At 40.6% G+C, this 15686-nt stretch overlaps 1 protein-coding gene across 1 annotated transcript; it reads right to left on the bottom strand.

The window, feature by feature from the left end:
• Nucleotides 1-3921: 3921 nt before the first annotated feature.
• Nucleotides 3922-10889, bottom strand: LOC103820946 (arylacetamide deacetylase-like 4). Its single transcript, XM_009095721.4, has 4 exons — nucleotides 10634-10889; nucleotides 8188-8404; nucleotides 7217-7280; nucleotides 3922-6162 (listed from the first exon to the last, which is right to left on the bottom strand). The coding sequence occupies exons 1-4, from the start codon at nucleotides 10787-10789 to the stop codon at nucleotides 5385-5387; spliced, it is 1215 nt and encodes a 404-aa protein (XP_009093969.2). The 5' UTR covers nucleotides 10790-10889; the 3' UTR covers nucleotides 3922-5384.
• Nucleotides 10890-15686: the final 4797 nt, after the last annotated feature.

Below are 15686 nucleotides of genomic sequence, written 5' to 3'. Positions count from 1 at the left end.
TCTCAAGTTGTTACAAAACAGTCAGTGAGGTTTTCAGGTTTTTTTCCCAGTTGTTTTTGAGGTGGTAAATTTCAAAAGAATGTTTTTATTTAATTTGAATCCACTGCATGAAATGAGTACCTTGTGTCTTCTCAAATAAAAAGGCTTCTTCTCTATCTGGCAGTAGAGAGGCAGTTCTTTAAATGGTGCCTGTTTGATGTGTTTTGCTATAGCCATATTTTGTTCTTCAGCAAACTCATCTCCAAACCCTAATTTCCACAAAGTCTTTACCTATTGATGAGAACAAGCTTGCACTACCTAAAGGTTGATGAGATTCCACTAAACCAGAGAAAATGAACACAGTGTGGAGTTTGACATTGCAGTGAGAGTTATGAGCCTCGTGTGGTTCCTTTATTGTTAGAAAACAGCTATTCAGAGCTCACAAAATGATTATTTGTTGAACTTGGTGTTGCTGGAGTTTAATTGGTTAATGTAACACTTGATGAGTACAGAATTGTTAAATTTAGTTGGGTAAATGCTTCCCATTTTCTCATCAGCAAGCCTCCATTCTAAAATTCATTCTCTTCTTGATTTTTCAGCATATTTCTAATAGCCATAGTAATGATGGGAAGGGGAAATACAATGATACCTACCCAAAGAAATGTGGTCTTTGCAGGTTTTCCCAAGACTCAGCTTTGTGGATTTTCTAAAGCTTCACACATAGCTTTGTAGGCTGAGAATGTGTTAAACTCAACTTCCCCTTAATTATTAGTGGAAGAGGCAGGAGCTGACAAACCCAACACTGTGCAAGGCAGGAGCACTCAGGGGACGTGGTGCCAATGAATTCTGTGACTGTTCTGAGTTGTTGGTTTTCTTGTGAAATCTCTCTAAAACATTACAACACCTTTCACTTGTGATTGCAGGCAGTTTCCACCACTGCTAACCTGGAGTCAGTTGACTATTGCAGTTTCTCTGTGTAACACAGGAAATCCTATGATGAGTAACTAAAGCATTGGAAAGGAGTCAGCTGTGATGACTGAGGTATTGATTCTAGCAGGTATAGCCAGGAAGCAGAAAACAGGAAAAAATAACATATTACAAAGAAAATTTAAACCCAGAAATAATAGCTTCTGTTAGAGTTCTTTATTTTTTACTATTCACTTCAAAGTGAAACACTTTGGTAAATATAATTTGCCTTGCTTTTTAAAATTATTCTTATTTTCTCTAGGTAATTTAGCAGAACAATTAGAATCTGTAGAGTACTTTAACTGACTTTGTTTTTACCACTTCGAGCATGGGAGGAACGTGCCATACTTCAGTTCACATTTCTTCATTTCACATCATGTAAACAACGGACTGAAGGCACCTCAGAGCTTTTCATACCTGTAAGCCTGAGTCTTCTGATCTATGAGATGGATTGAATATGCCCTTCACAGTGACAGTAAGAAGCATTAAGAAATTACAGCTTAGTACATGCTGTACCATACTGGTTTTTAAAGGTGCTGTGGATTTGCTTCATCTGCCTCTGCATTTAGGCTGCCTCCTACGTACTTTTCAGTGTCCTCCCTTCTTGTTATCTCCATCTCCCCACCCAAATAAGTAGCTAGTTCCTGTATGCTCTTACAACAGAAAGCCACCTTGCACTTGGCATAAATCTTTATTTTAGCCCTTTCTTTCTTCCTTTTCTTCTTTGAAGTCTGTCCCTTCCAAATGATTCCTAGGCTAAACAGCTGCTAACAAATTCTGGAGTAAAAAGATGTACTGCATTAAAAAAAAAAAAAAAAAAGATGAATGTTATGTATTAGCATTCAGTGATTGAAATTCAGATCTTATGTTGTGCAGTTCAGAGCAGGTACATTTTTGAAATGCTTATGCAACTGGAGCGTTTTGTAGAGCAGCACTGGGAAATGTGGAAATGGATGGATTGTTGGGTGTCTGTGTCTCTGTTGCTGTGCAGTTCTGTTCCTCAGAGTATGGATTCCAAAAAGCTGCTCTGGAACATCCACTTGGGATTTCATGGCAGGTCATCACATCAAAATGAATCTTATTAAATCAGAAGTTGCTTGAATGTGAATATAACAACTTCAACTGCCCTTCTTTTCCCATGGCCAGGTTTGTCTGAGTCTCAGTGTTCCAGATATTCAGGTTAGCAGTGTCTGCACTCTCACAGGAATCAGCAAACACAGTGAATAACTGAGACAAGGAGGACAGCAATAAAAACAACCAGAGTTTGCAGGTCTCTGCCAGAGCAGTACAGAGAATGGGTATCATTGGCAGAGAATAGCGTTAAATAACATAACTTATAAATAAGAGAGCTACTAAATTTGGAATGTTTTCTATTTTCCTGTTTATTTTTAAAATGCTGTGGTATGTGAGTTGTAACTAGTGTGGTATAAAGAGGTGATGTGAAGGCAACAAAGCAGAGGATAACTGAAGCTGTAAATTTCTGTATACAGCACTCCAAACTCGATTGGTTGGAACAGGTAATGTAAAGTTGTTATGGCTTAATATGTGCTCTGTTAGTAATCAGAAAGCTTCAGGCTTTGAAGGCATAAGAAAAAAATTCAGTAAAATATCGAAATCAAACCACAGTTTGACCTTTGGCAGTGTGTTTCAGGTACTCACATTGTGTGCCCAGAGCACCAAGAGGTTTTCCAGGTTATTACAGACTCAGCTGGTGCTGACATCTGGTGATGGAATGATGCAGGGCAGTTTACTTTCCCTTCCTTCATTTCCTTCAGCATCTCCCTGTCACACAGAGCAGCTCAAAAAGTGTCAGGCCCTCCCAGCTGCACTGACCTTCCCAGCATCTCACTGGTTTTCAGTTTTCAACAGTGTTCCAGTCTGATCCTGGATCCTTTTATTTGTGTTACAGTGCTCATGGGAAAACTCTAGAGACCAGTTAAAGAAATGTGGCTCATGCCCACATTCTCTGGGGCTAATACCTCTGGATGGACCAGCCTTGTCCACACCGTGTTCCTGTCTGGAGGGCAGCTTGGGCTCTCATTTTACTCAGGGTGCTAACTCTGGAGGGAATTATCACCTCAGGCACCTCACCCTCCTCCCTTGAGGAAGGAACAGTGGTTTTTGTCAAGATGGGAAGGAACTGCCCCAGCTAAGGAAAGTTACTTGTCAACATTGTATTTTCCTAAGTTCTTCTTAGGCAAAAACTCACCAATAACCCAGGAGCTGTCTGGGTTAAAAAAAATAAAAATCTGTAGTATCTTCATCATATGGTCTTTGGGGTGTAATACCATGAGAGGATTGACAGCTGTCAGCCTTTGTGTTAGTCTGACTGTTGTACATTTTAATGTCAGGAATGCACTGCTCTATCACTTTATGGACAAACTGCCACTGGGGTCACATGAGCATTCATGGCACAGGCTGCCCATGTGGAAAACAGGCAGCATTCACCAGTGTGCATTCAACAGCACAACAGCAACAGCATTCACCAGTGTGCATTCAACAGCACAACAACAGCATTCACCAGTGTGCATTCAACAGTGTGCATTCACCAGTGTGCATTCAACAGCACAACAACAGCAGCATTCACCAGTGTGCATTCAACAGCACAACAACAACAGCATTCACCAGTGTGCATTCAACAGCACAACAACAGCAGCATTCACCAGTGTGCATTCAACAGCACAACAGCAACAGCATTCACCAGTGTGCATTCACCAGTGTGCATTCAACAGCACAACAACAACGGCATTCACCAGTGTGCATTCACCAGTGTGCATTCAACAGCACAACAACAACGGCATTCACCAGTGTGCATTCAACAGCACAACAGCAACAGCATACAACAGAGTCAGTGTGTGCCTAGAAATCAGGAAAACATATGAGAAGATTTTCTGAGCTTTATGCTTATTTGCATTATATTCATTCAGAGATGTCATGTGGAAGATCCCTATAAAATTTCCCCTTTTTCCTGACTACTATGTGAGTGTAACTAAATGTAATTCATATTGTTCTGGCAAGTTTCTTTACTCATATGCTGAATGTAAATAGCCATGCAGAGCATTGCAGGAAAGCCCTTCCCTTGGTTGTAGGGTGTCTTGTGTTGGATCCTGTGTCTTACATAACAGTCTGCAGTTGCTTTTGGTTGTAGTTTAAATGAGCCAGTGGGGGGCAGAAAACACATAGAGTAACATCAGATACAGAGAGTATTCTTTGAAAATTATAGAGCTAGAAATTTCCCTCACAAGAGTGGTGGTAATTTCAGTGTAGGTAGTGTTCCAGGTGTTAATTTAAACAGACAGAAGTTTTGACTGTCAGTAAAACTGCATCCTTGCCCTGTTTTTGATTCTTCATGGAAATGCATCTTGCCTCCAAGTAGAACTTAGAACTTACTGAAGAATTTAAGACAATAGAGTCTAGTGACATAAGTTATTTTGATTCAGGACATAAGATTATAACAAAACCTGAAACAATGACACTGTTCCACAGTTATACATTCACCTCAGAATGGTGTAAGTAAAACATTTACTGACATTTCTGGCAATACTTGAGGTCATTTCTGAGAAAACAGCTTTACATTTTTGCAATGCCATTTTATTTTGTATTTTCCTTGCTCATTCATCTCTTGTCGTAAAGAGCTGAAGATTGACCTGAACTTAGATTTTTTTTTTTTTTTTTTTTTAATTTTCACAATCATTCTCCTTTCTCCCCAATGGCACTTGACCCTGTCCCTCAAACGGAGAGTCCTTCCTGCATCAGGCAGTGCTGGCCTACACTTTGTAAAGTAACTGATATTACTTTATATTCCCATGCATCTATTATCTTTATATAAAATGTAAATGCATTTTTTTAAAATAGATGTTGTTTTCTTTAACCAATACTTGTTATAACATCTGTAGTTCCAGGTCTGCCCTTTTTCTCTCTTCCTCTCCTTCTCTTCCCCTTCTTTGATTTCTGTCTATGTTTACATTTTTCCTGCTACATTCAGTTCTTTTTAAGCTTGTCTCAAATTGAGCTCTCACCAGATACAGGCTTTTTAAAGTGTTTGACCATACTCTTTATAAACTGATCCTGTAGATTAACACCCTGTTACCTGCCCCAGGTTGTTTTCAAATGTGGTTTGTGTTCTGATAGTACCAGAACTTTACTGAACCAGACCACATTGCAAACCCCATGCTATATAAGGATGAGATTTCTAATGGTTACAAGAGAGAACTGAAGAGCTGGCAGAAGAAAGAAATGTAATTTCACCTGATTTTGTCTCTCCTGAGAGAAAATTAAGCAAAGGCCATCATGCAATCAACTTTGTGGGTAAAAAGAAGACAGATGCAATGCAGAAATTTAAGGTGATGATTTAAGGAAAGGAAAATTGAGGATTTTAAAAAATAAGTTTGGAAGCAAAAAGAGATAGGAATCAGAAAAAGAAAGCAAGAAATGGAATTTTACATCAGTCTTAGAAAATTCACTATCTTTTGCAGGCCTTTAGCTCCAGAGTGGAATCCTACCACCTTACCAAAAAGCGCTAAGAACACTATTCCATGGAACCCTTCTTGCAGATGGCACCAGGTCACTTTTATACCATGGTCCTCTAATCGTTTCTTGTACAGCAGTCCATCATCTCTGAGCACATCAAGTTCACAGGTCAAAATGAAAGTCTCAGGAAGCTGAGCAATCACACTGTCTTCAGCCAAGAGTGGTGAAAAAACAGGGTCAAACATGGTCTCAGCCACTTCAGTGAGTTCTTTTGAGGGTGGATATGTTGGACTTGGTTTGTAACCTCTTGTTTTAAACTCATGAGGGATGTAGTCAGGACTCACCCACTTCTGATATTTCAGTCTCCGATCTTCTGAAACATGGCAGCCTTTAAATACATCTTCAATGATGCCCAAGTCCAGATTAATGTACTTCAAACCAAGAGCAAGGGTTCGTTCCTTTAGCAAAATGGGGATTCTCTCGTTCTGCTGGTAAGAAGGCAAATTAAAGTCCACACACTGCAGAAAAGGATATATTAGGATTTGTGCTCTCAGCTTTGGGAGGTCTCTTCTGTTCACCAGTGCTTGGGCAACAGCAGCAGTAAGTGTCCCTCCACTGCTGTCTCCACAGACGACAATGCGGGAAGGGTCGACACCATGGTCTTGTGCAGTCCTCAGCAGATGGATGGTAGCAGTGAGACAGTCCCCAAACTGGGCTGGAAATGGGTGCTCAGGAGCTAAACGGTACCTAAACAGGAGTGAAAGTGTTTTAGCACAGCCAATTCTAGTGAATGGGCCCAATGGAATCTTGTCATTCATTTATAAATACTCTGTGATTATAATTGCAGCCATAGAATTCCTCCAAATTAGTGCTTTTGATGTATTAATTGCTACTGCTCATGACTGGGAGAGTCAGTACACTTTTCTACCTTTGCAAAATACTTCTTTACATATCTTGTAAGTGACTGAAGGCACATGAGACTTGTTTTGGAATTAGCTGGCAAGGCAAGTGTGTCAATCAGTTATCATTAATTCCAGTTGGAAAATGAACATTTAACAACAAATTGTTAGAGAATATGAGCATAGAAAATTGATAATGAAAATCTGCAAGGTTTTCAGTGTTCTGGAAGCTGAGTTCTTTAAACAGAATCAATGAATTATTGGTTCTTCAAGTATTTTAGGATATAAACAGCAATTAGTGCAATTGTAATCAACTCTTTGCCTGAACTTTTAGACATTATTTCTTTTAAAAGAGTATTACAGCTCATCAGAGAAATATTTGTAATGGTCATCTCAGGTTGACTACAAGTTAAATTTGGATTTCCTGCTGCCATTTCTTCATGCAAATGCATCATGCCTGCAAGAATAATTTACTGAAGAATTTAAGACAGTAGAGTCAAGTGTTTAGGCTTCTTTTGAGGGTAGATATGTCGAGCTTGGTTTGTAACCTCTTGTTTTAAACTCATGAGGTTCTTGTATTTTTCAGAACTTCTAAAATGAGTATTTGGTGTTCTGGGCAACTGTGCTTTCAAGAGAAACAGCCTGAAGTGGTTTGAATATGGCTCTAGAAAACAAAAACAACCTCATGTCTTAGTGCTAGCTACAAATTATAAAATTACTGTAATGGATTTCATTTGGAAATGAACAGTTGGGGATTAGTTGACTAATTCCTCCTGAGAGGAATTAGTGCTGGTGAAAGGCGTGGGATCCTTAAGGGTAGGCACTGAATGTACTTCACAAGGAGCTTGACTGCAGTAAAGGCTTGCAAACCTAGGGTCAGAGCCTGGGCTGGGTCCCCTTACCCAACAGACACCACCACGGAATTGCTCTTCCTGCAGAGATAGCGACACTTTCTTTCGTAGGCCCCTACAAAACAGAAAAGTTCACTGGAATTGTACTTGCTTTAAAAATAAACGGAATGACAACATTCTGAAAATCTTCTCTCTCTTGTGTAGCTAATGCTACACAGCATGAGTGGCATGGTCTGATCTGGGCATTGCTCACCATTTCCTTACAGCTGTGAGAACCTTCTGGCTGGTAGGAAACTTAGAATTTAAACCAATGCATTGTTTTGATTCCCTCTTTGAAAAGTTACAGACAGCACCACTGCTGCCACTTTTAAAGTGATTTTGAAGGGGAGAAATTGCTTTTAAAAAAAGAACAAAAATTCTGCTAAATCCAGTACAAAAATATTTCTTGTGCATGAGGCAGCATCCCATCTCTTTCCCATTCAAATTCCAAAATGTGTTTTTTCCTTGTCTTTCCACTATAAAGAGACACAGCCAGCACAATACACTCATATAAGCTTGCACACACTTGTGAACAAAAAATGGGTGCTTTAAATAAGAAATAAAATTCTAATGAGATTTTCAACTTTTCTCATAAGCATAAAGAGGAAGGAAGACAATAGGTATTAAAAATGATCAGAGACTATTCTAGATATGCAATGTATATAAGGTCAATTTAACATGATGCCTGTGGCATGTAAGTAAATTGATTCTGCTGTCCTGATTTTTTTAAATTTATAATGTTAAACCTACTAACTCTTGCAATTTAAGATACAGCAAATCAGATCAGAAACTCTGTGGTGTGTGGTTGTGGAGTGTTCCTCACTGGGGATATTCCAGAGCTGTCTGGACACAATCCTGTGCCCTGTGCTGTGGGATGGCCCTGCTGGGGGGGAGAGGTGGGACCAGATGATGCCTGTGGTGCCTTCCCTGACCCAGTCTGGATGCTGCACGCAGTTATAGCTCACGTTGTTCATGTTACTTACGGATACTTCCAAACCGGCCAACTCCTCCGTGAAAATAAAGAATTCCCCTTCTTAGGTTATTGTTTGATGTTTTTAGCTGGTAAATTCTCACTTTAACCCTTTCAAACCTTAAGTCCTTGATAAGAAGACGTGTATCCTTTAATGGTGGTATTATCTCCATTACAACCCTGAGGAGATGGACCTCTGAGATTACACCTACTTTGTCCAAAAATGTTGCCTGGTGGTAAAAAAAAACCACAAGAGTCCAAATTAGTGTAAGTTTCTACCTAACATGGAGATTGATAATGAAAATTTTTAAACTCCATGGTCAATTCAGTAGGAAAACAATCAAATTATCATTAGTAGATAAAAGGTGTAAAATATTTCACCTTGTCTGGTGTTTCAGTAGCCATGTGCCTGAACAAAATACAGAGAGAGTAGTTAAAGTATTTTAAACTTTAGCTTTGGATGAAGAAACATAGCCAATACTTTTGCTTCCCAAACTCACACTGTGATTAAATTTGCAGCAAAAAAAAATCCATAGCATCTAACACATTTTTGTCCTCCTGACCAAGAAGAGCTTTGAACCCAGGCTTGATTATCTCACAGCTTAAACACTTGGGCTCAGGTTCTTATGTCATTGTGGGCTCATCTACTCCATTGCATCTGCATGGCTTTAAGCTGTTTCACTTGTACCCTGCTCAAGATGAAAAAATATGAGGCAGTTTCACTGTATTTCCATTATATTGGATTCAGTTTTGCACTGCTTCCACAGCAGACATCTCTGATGGGTAATTCAGTTTGTTGTGCTGCCATTATTCATGCATGTGCATTTCAATGAGAATTACACATATAAAGGTCTGCACTGCATAGATCTTAAAAACCTGCCCTTGTGGTTTTCACCTCAAATTTCACAGACCTCATGTGGCTCAGTAATGTGATCCTGTTAAATTTGGTGTAGGAATCCTATTTTGGGTCATTTGCAGAGTTGATCCCATACACAGGAAGGATCGTCTTGTGGCAAAATTATAGTCTCATATCAATTCCTTCTATAGAACTCCTGGTCCATATCCATGGGAAAATAACTTTACTTATTTAATCTTCAGCTTCCCTCTGGTACTTTCTTTCCTCACACTAATAATTTTGTAACAGTAAAGGTTAAACCTGAAATTAACTATATCTGCATGGAACATGGAAATCATCTTTGTTTTGAAAATACTGAAAAAAGGAGTCGTGGGAGACCTTACCAACCACAGTGTTTTGGTATTTCCTTTTGTCCCAGCTGAACACTGGAGATACTTGTACATTTAATTTTCCATGCAGTTTTGACTTCATGGCTTGTCAGCCCTTGAAAGAATTTGGCACAAGTAATTTGCCCAACAGCCATAGCAGGAGTTGCTACATGACTTGAACTCTACTTGCATTTAAACTTTGCTTTAACCTTCCATTAATGTCCTTATCTCTCTGCTCCTTTCAGGCAGTGTGTGAAGTGCTTGTGCTTGGCCTCTCACTGGCCAGCAGAAAGGATGCAGAACTGTAAGATCAGAAGTTTAAAATTACAGTTAAAAGGCAGTGTTGAGGCCTGGGTGTGGCACCAGAGACATGGTGAGTCACCTTCTTGGGAGCTCACTGACTTCAAATAAAATTTACTAAGCAATGGGGCAGGTAAAGAAAGGAAGAATTAACAACATTAGAACATGGAATTGAAATGAAAAGTAATGCACAAGCCAAAGAGACTGAACAGGTTTTTTTCACAATTTAAACAACTAAAAGAAGCTTAGTCTAGGTATCACAGAAGGGTTTTTAAATGACTGGGGCAACAGTTAATTCAGGATGATTGATGAAGCAGAAAGACAAGTGCATGTCATGTTTTAGTTTTGAAAAGGAACAAGGATGAAAAGCGATGAAGGATCAAAAATGTGCCAAAAACAATGACACAGAAAGTCACTTTAGGTATTATGTGTACTGTCTCAAAGAAGAAAGTTGTTCAGGCATATTGAAAGGCAAATGATGATGAATGTGGCAGCTCTCTTCAGATGCCTCAGGAGGAGAATGACAGGGTTGCAGGAGAGAGCTGAGATCACAGACATCATTTAGCTGCTCACTCTGTAAGCAAGCACGGTGTCATACAGAGCAGAAATTCCACATACACAGGGCAAGTTACCTTCTAAGCCCTCCAGCAGTGCCTTGAGGCAGCAGGCATGAAAAGCTAAAACACAGACCTTCAGAAAAAAACTGGGAATTGCACAGGCTGCCCAATTTTATTTTTCACAAATACTGCCTTCGGTGCTGTATAGCAAAGAGGGGAGTCTGTTATGCCCAGCACAGCTGAAGGAATCTGGACCTAATCAGTCCAGTTGCATATTTGCAACTTATTTAAACATTGATTTTAAAAAACATCACCAAACCATTATCCCTCCAGCAGAAACAGAATTAAAAACTCAAGCTTTAATTAAGTTTTACTTACCAGACCAAGCCCAAAGTTCAGGAGGTAATGAAGAACATAAAGCTTTTGGCGCTCACTGATTCCATGAGGAATTTCTGCTTTGGGGTGTTCATAATAGAAAGCCATTGCCACAATCCCAGTCAAAACAGCCAGAAAAATGGCCAGGAGAAGTTCCATCTTGCTGTGCTGGTAGGAGCCTGAGAAGGAACCAGCTGTGGCCTCCTCCCCCTTTTTCAGATTTTGGATTTCTGCAGGTAAAGGCACGGGATTAGCTGTTTTCGTCATGGTTTATAATCCAGCTTTTAAAAATGCCAATAGGAAGATGGAAACATGTGGTAACCAACCATGCAATTAGACAGTAACAATTAGTTGTGGGAGAGGCTTGCATAAGGGGTTTCACATTTGCAGGAGCAAGGCTGTGCCCATCACAGCAGAACTGTCATGGATCATTGTAGTGGCAGTTTCTGGGAAGACAAAAACTTGTTCTGTCTCTCTGGTTTTTGGTTACAGGCAAGTTTTTATTATTTGTGAGTTCCTGCACAGCATTTCTTGGTAATCATCCTCCAAGTTGCTCAGATTGGGGCTTTGTTGTGCCTCCATGCCTTACTTTTTCAGACTTTCATTGAAATCAAGGCTCAGTGTCACAGACATGTTTCATCACCTGTGAAGGCAGATTTTGGATGCTGCTGCCATTGCACCTCTGAGTCCAGTGGAGCCAGAGGCAGCTGCAGCCTGGTCTGAGAGCTGTTCTTACCTCATCCTCCTCAATGGCTCTTCTCCTGCAGCAGCAGATTTTTGTTTGTTTTTTTATCTGCCTCTTGGCAGTGCTGCAGTCTCTGTCTTCTAGGAGATACTATGTACAGATGTCATTCCAGGTAGAAATATGATTCCAACTGATGAAAACTAGACTTGAACTTCATGGTGTCAAGGCTAGTAGCACTGAGTAGACATCAGCAGCCCATTCTTTTCTGTTCTGAGCTCTAGGATCTTCCTCTGGAGCTAACATATTTTTCCATACACAAATAATTAGTGAAAAGATTTAACCTGAAGCAAAAAATATCTATAAAGGACAGCTCATGTGATGTCACCTTTGGGAAGAGTGTTTTTAGCAGTCTGCTTAGCCTGTGAAGGCAGCACATTCTCATTCTGAAAAATCACAGTGTGGGTAAAATAAGTATGTCATTTTTTTTTTCTTAAATACTAATAAAATAATTTAAGGGATGAGCTGACCTTATAATAAAATGAAACTAAAGACAGAGAGCCCCGGGGCTTTAGCATACATAGTCCATGACCTGCAAAGGAAATGGCTCAGACTTAACACCAGACTTCAGAAACTGTTAAGAATAAGCAGGATGAAGCTTCATTTTTGAGTCTGGTGTTACACTTTCTGAGAAACAGCTGATTCAACGTTCTGCTCTCTCTGTTTCTTCCAAACTGTTTCTTCATTTATCCAACAGCTCTTGGTGGATTTTCATTTCCCAATGTCTTTGTGCCTCTCCCTCCCTTGCCAGAAGGTTATTCATATCCTAAGTGTAAAATGAGATTCCTTTTTGTTTATCCTTCTGGATAATGGCATTTGATGTCCGTTTTGATAAGGGATTTAGGTGAAAGGCACATTGCCTGGCAATTGGGACCTCTTGAGAAATGGCAGTACACGAAGGGTTCAGCTTTCTTGCAACTCAGGCAAGAGCATTGGGAAATATTGTTGCACAAAACACAACTGCAGATCCCCTCTTCAGCATTTAATTGTGCATGTAATTAATTATCCAGTGCTAAACTCTACTGTCCCAGTGGGTGAGGTATGGTCTAAGTACACTTACCAGATTTGGCCCTTCTGGGGATCCAAGAATGCTCTTGACACCTGTGAGAGATCCTTTGTACTGCAGTTCTTACCACCTATGGTTCTTCTGTGATCTCCATCATTTTGGTGTCAATTCACCCACAGCTGGTAGGTCTTGGACTCATTTGGGCACATTGACAAGGTCTGGACTTCACAGCACCCCCAGGGCTCCCCACAAAGACTTGATGAGTTGGAAGCTGTCAAAGAAACAAACTAGCTGGTTTCTGAAATAATAATGTGCTTTTTCCCCTTGGGCATTCCTGGTACAGAGTGGTGCTTAATGCTGTGTAAGCTTAGTCTCAGCAATTCACAAGTTGGAGGGCCCAGGATGGAGAAAACCATTCCCTACACAACCTTTCAAATAAATGCTCTCTCTACTTCTGGTAATATTTTGACCTTGTAAGATAAAGCAGGGCATAGACCAGGCCAAAGCCCTATTTTCTCCTACCAGGGACTTCCTTTCTTATTAATTTCCAGTGAAAAGCTTAATGTCTGGGCCTGAAATCTTGTCCTTCCCTGTTCTTTTTCTGTGATATGGGTGCACATGCAAGGGGAAATACTGAGCCAGGTGTAGCAGATGTAAAATATTCCAAAATATTCCCTGCCTCTGGATCACGGTGCTTGATTAGCTGGCAACAGAACTTGCTGTAAATGGAAGCCTGCACTGGGAGACTGGGAAACATCCCAGAGAAAGTGCTGTGTGACCCAAAAAGCTCCTTCTGCTCCTTCTGGGTTCTGCAGACCATGAGACCCCTCTGGTGCTGGAAGCCTGAACAGGAGCTGGGCTTGCCACTCCTCACTCTCTGGCTGCATAATTCCTTGAGGAATTACTCTGGTGTCTAAAATTCTGTAGGTGGTCTTGTACTTGATTTTTTTTTTTCATTTGTACATGAAAACATCATGCTTTGGGGATGTCCTGGATTGCCAAGCAAATTGTATTCTATTTGCCATCTGCATGGCAGTTGTCTTCTATTTAGTGGGCAGTTTTTCTTATCTCTTCCACACCCACCCCTCCCTGGGGAGGGACACCTGCTGATAAGAGGCCATTGACTGTCCCTGCATGGCTGATAAGAACTGCAGCATCCCAGTGGGAGATGTGAGCCCAGAGGGAGGAGCCAGGCATTCCTACCTGGATAGAATCTGAGATTCTGGAACACCAGCACAGCTTCTCCACTGGATTTCCCAGAGGAGCAGCAGCTGCCTCTTCCCCTGGCCCTTCAGAGGCAGAGTGCTCCCTTCTCCAGGATCCCTGCTCCAGCAGAACCAGCCCTGGCACTGCAGGAGGGCTGAGCCACAATTCCAGTGGCACTGCTGCCAGCCCCCTGACCCACAGGGTGTCAGGCTGTGCTCTGGCTCTGGCAGTGCTGTTCTAGTGTAATGCATTGTTTATTTTATCTTTTTATTTTTTGCCTGAGAGCCCCTTAATTTAAAATTTATTGCAATTCAGAGGGAGGGGGTTTACATTTTCCATGTCAGGGGAGACTCCTGCCTTCCTTAGCACACACCTGGCTTTCCAAACCAAGACAGGGGGACTATGAGAATGTCTTCAAACATTCTATCTTAGCAACACAAGACATGTAGCTGATCTGTAATTAATTAAATTAATTAAAATAAAGTACGGAAGTTCCACAGACACAGTTAGATCATGTGATTTCTTAAGGTTTAGAAAATCTGGGAGTCATGATTAAACAAAGAATACATTATTTCAGCATCTGCTGTTCTCTGCTTACCCATCTGCACTCAATGGTTATAGACCATAATTAAAGAGAACTGTGTGATCAAGAGAACTAATAATGCTGCTGACATATTATAAAGCTAAATTTGTTATTATTTGTAGTAAATTAAAGACCAATGGATAAAGGCCCATGGAAAAATCTCAGGAGCAGATCAGTGTCAAGTTTGGACACTGACCCATAAATGAGGTGTAATTCCAGAGACTGATAAAGGAGAGAAAAGTATTGAGTAGCTGAACTGACAAGGAGTATAATGCTGCACTGAACTGTGTGTAAAATAGCATGAGATTGTCTTTGACCATCTCATAACTTACAAAACACAAGGTGGAACTGTACAGACCTCCTTAGTTCTGGCACTTGCCAACCTTCTCCAACTTCTCCAAGATCATTAAACTTCTTGCAACACTTTTACAGCAGATACAGACTGTTGGCCCAGCTTCAGCTACTAATGTGGGAGCTGGTAACCCAACCTTTGTCTTTGTAACCAGAGCAGATCCTGAAGTCCTCAAAGAGTGGAACATTTGGAACTATCACATTATTTACCCCTGGAAGCATTTCTTTGCTCAAAGAGCAAATTGCCTGCAACAGGAAGAATGAAACAAACGAACTCTGTATTGTGTCAACAGAGCATGAAGAAATATAAATTCATTTTGCTGAGAGGGACTGGAGAGTGACAACCTTCGAGTAGTGACTTGTTGCTGCAGAGATGTGAAGCAGCTCACCTGTCACCAGCATTCATTAACATGGTGACAACATGGAACATTAAGCCCACAGTCTTCTTCCTACTCACAGTTTGCCTGGCAGGAGCAGACATGTACTAACCTCCTTCCACAGTCATGTGGGCATGGATTTTATAAAGGCAAGGTGGTTGCACAACAACTCAACATTTTACAATTCCTAAGCATTGTATACCCAGCTATTTTGCTATGCAATGGCAATTATTTTTGGCATCTGTGTTTAGCAAGGGTGGATCTCTCCTAATAAGCAATATAACAATTACAGCAAGATAACAATTGACCTCAGATTTTTCTTTGGCTTTGGATATCCACAGAAATTATTTGGCAGGTTCCATGCTATTTACATCCTTTCTCCCCAAAAGCCAGGTAAGCTGAATACAATCAAATGCTGCTCTGAAGGGAACTTTATAGAATATAATTTAGAGGATATTCAGTTATTTTTTAACAGTGATCCCTCACTTCATCTCTGTTGCAGTCTCAGGTACCTCTTGGTACCCATCTCATGCACTGTGCAGACTGTACCAACCTGCCTGTCCCCCATTTCCCTTTAAAATCAGGTTTGTAAGTACACCCAATTCCTTCCTTCAGATTTTAAACATAAATGCAAAGCTATTTTTTGTCTGTACAGACACTCTGATGGTGATTACTTCTCATCCCTGAAGTAGGGAAGGAATGTCCACTCTCCAGAGGTGTTGCCATGCTGATTCTGGGGGCACTAAGTGTGCATGCATGTGCACATAGCTAATTATTCACACACTGCATGG

This window comes from Serinus canaria, chromosome 21, assembly GCF_022539315.1.
Source record: "Serinus canaria isolate serCan28SL12 chromosome 21, serCan2020, whole genome shotgun sequence".
Classification (NCBI taxonomy): Eukaryota; Metazoa; Chordata; class Aves; order Passeriformes; family Fringillidae; genus Serinus; species Serinus canaria.
This window is presented reverse-complemented; position numbering and strand designations above follow the sequence as displayed.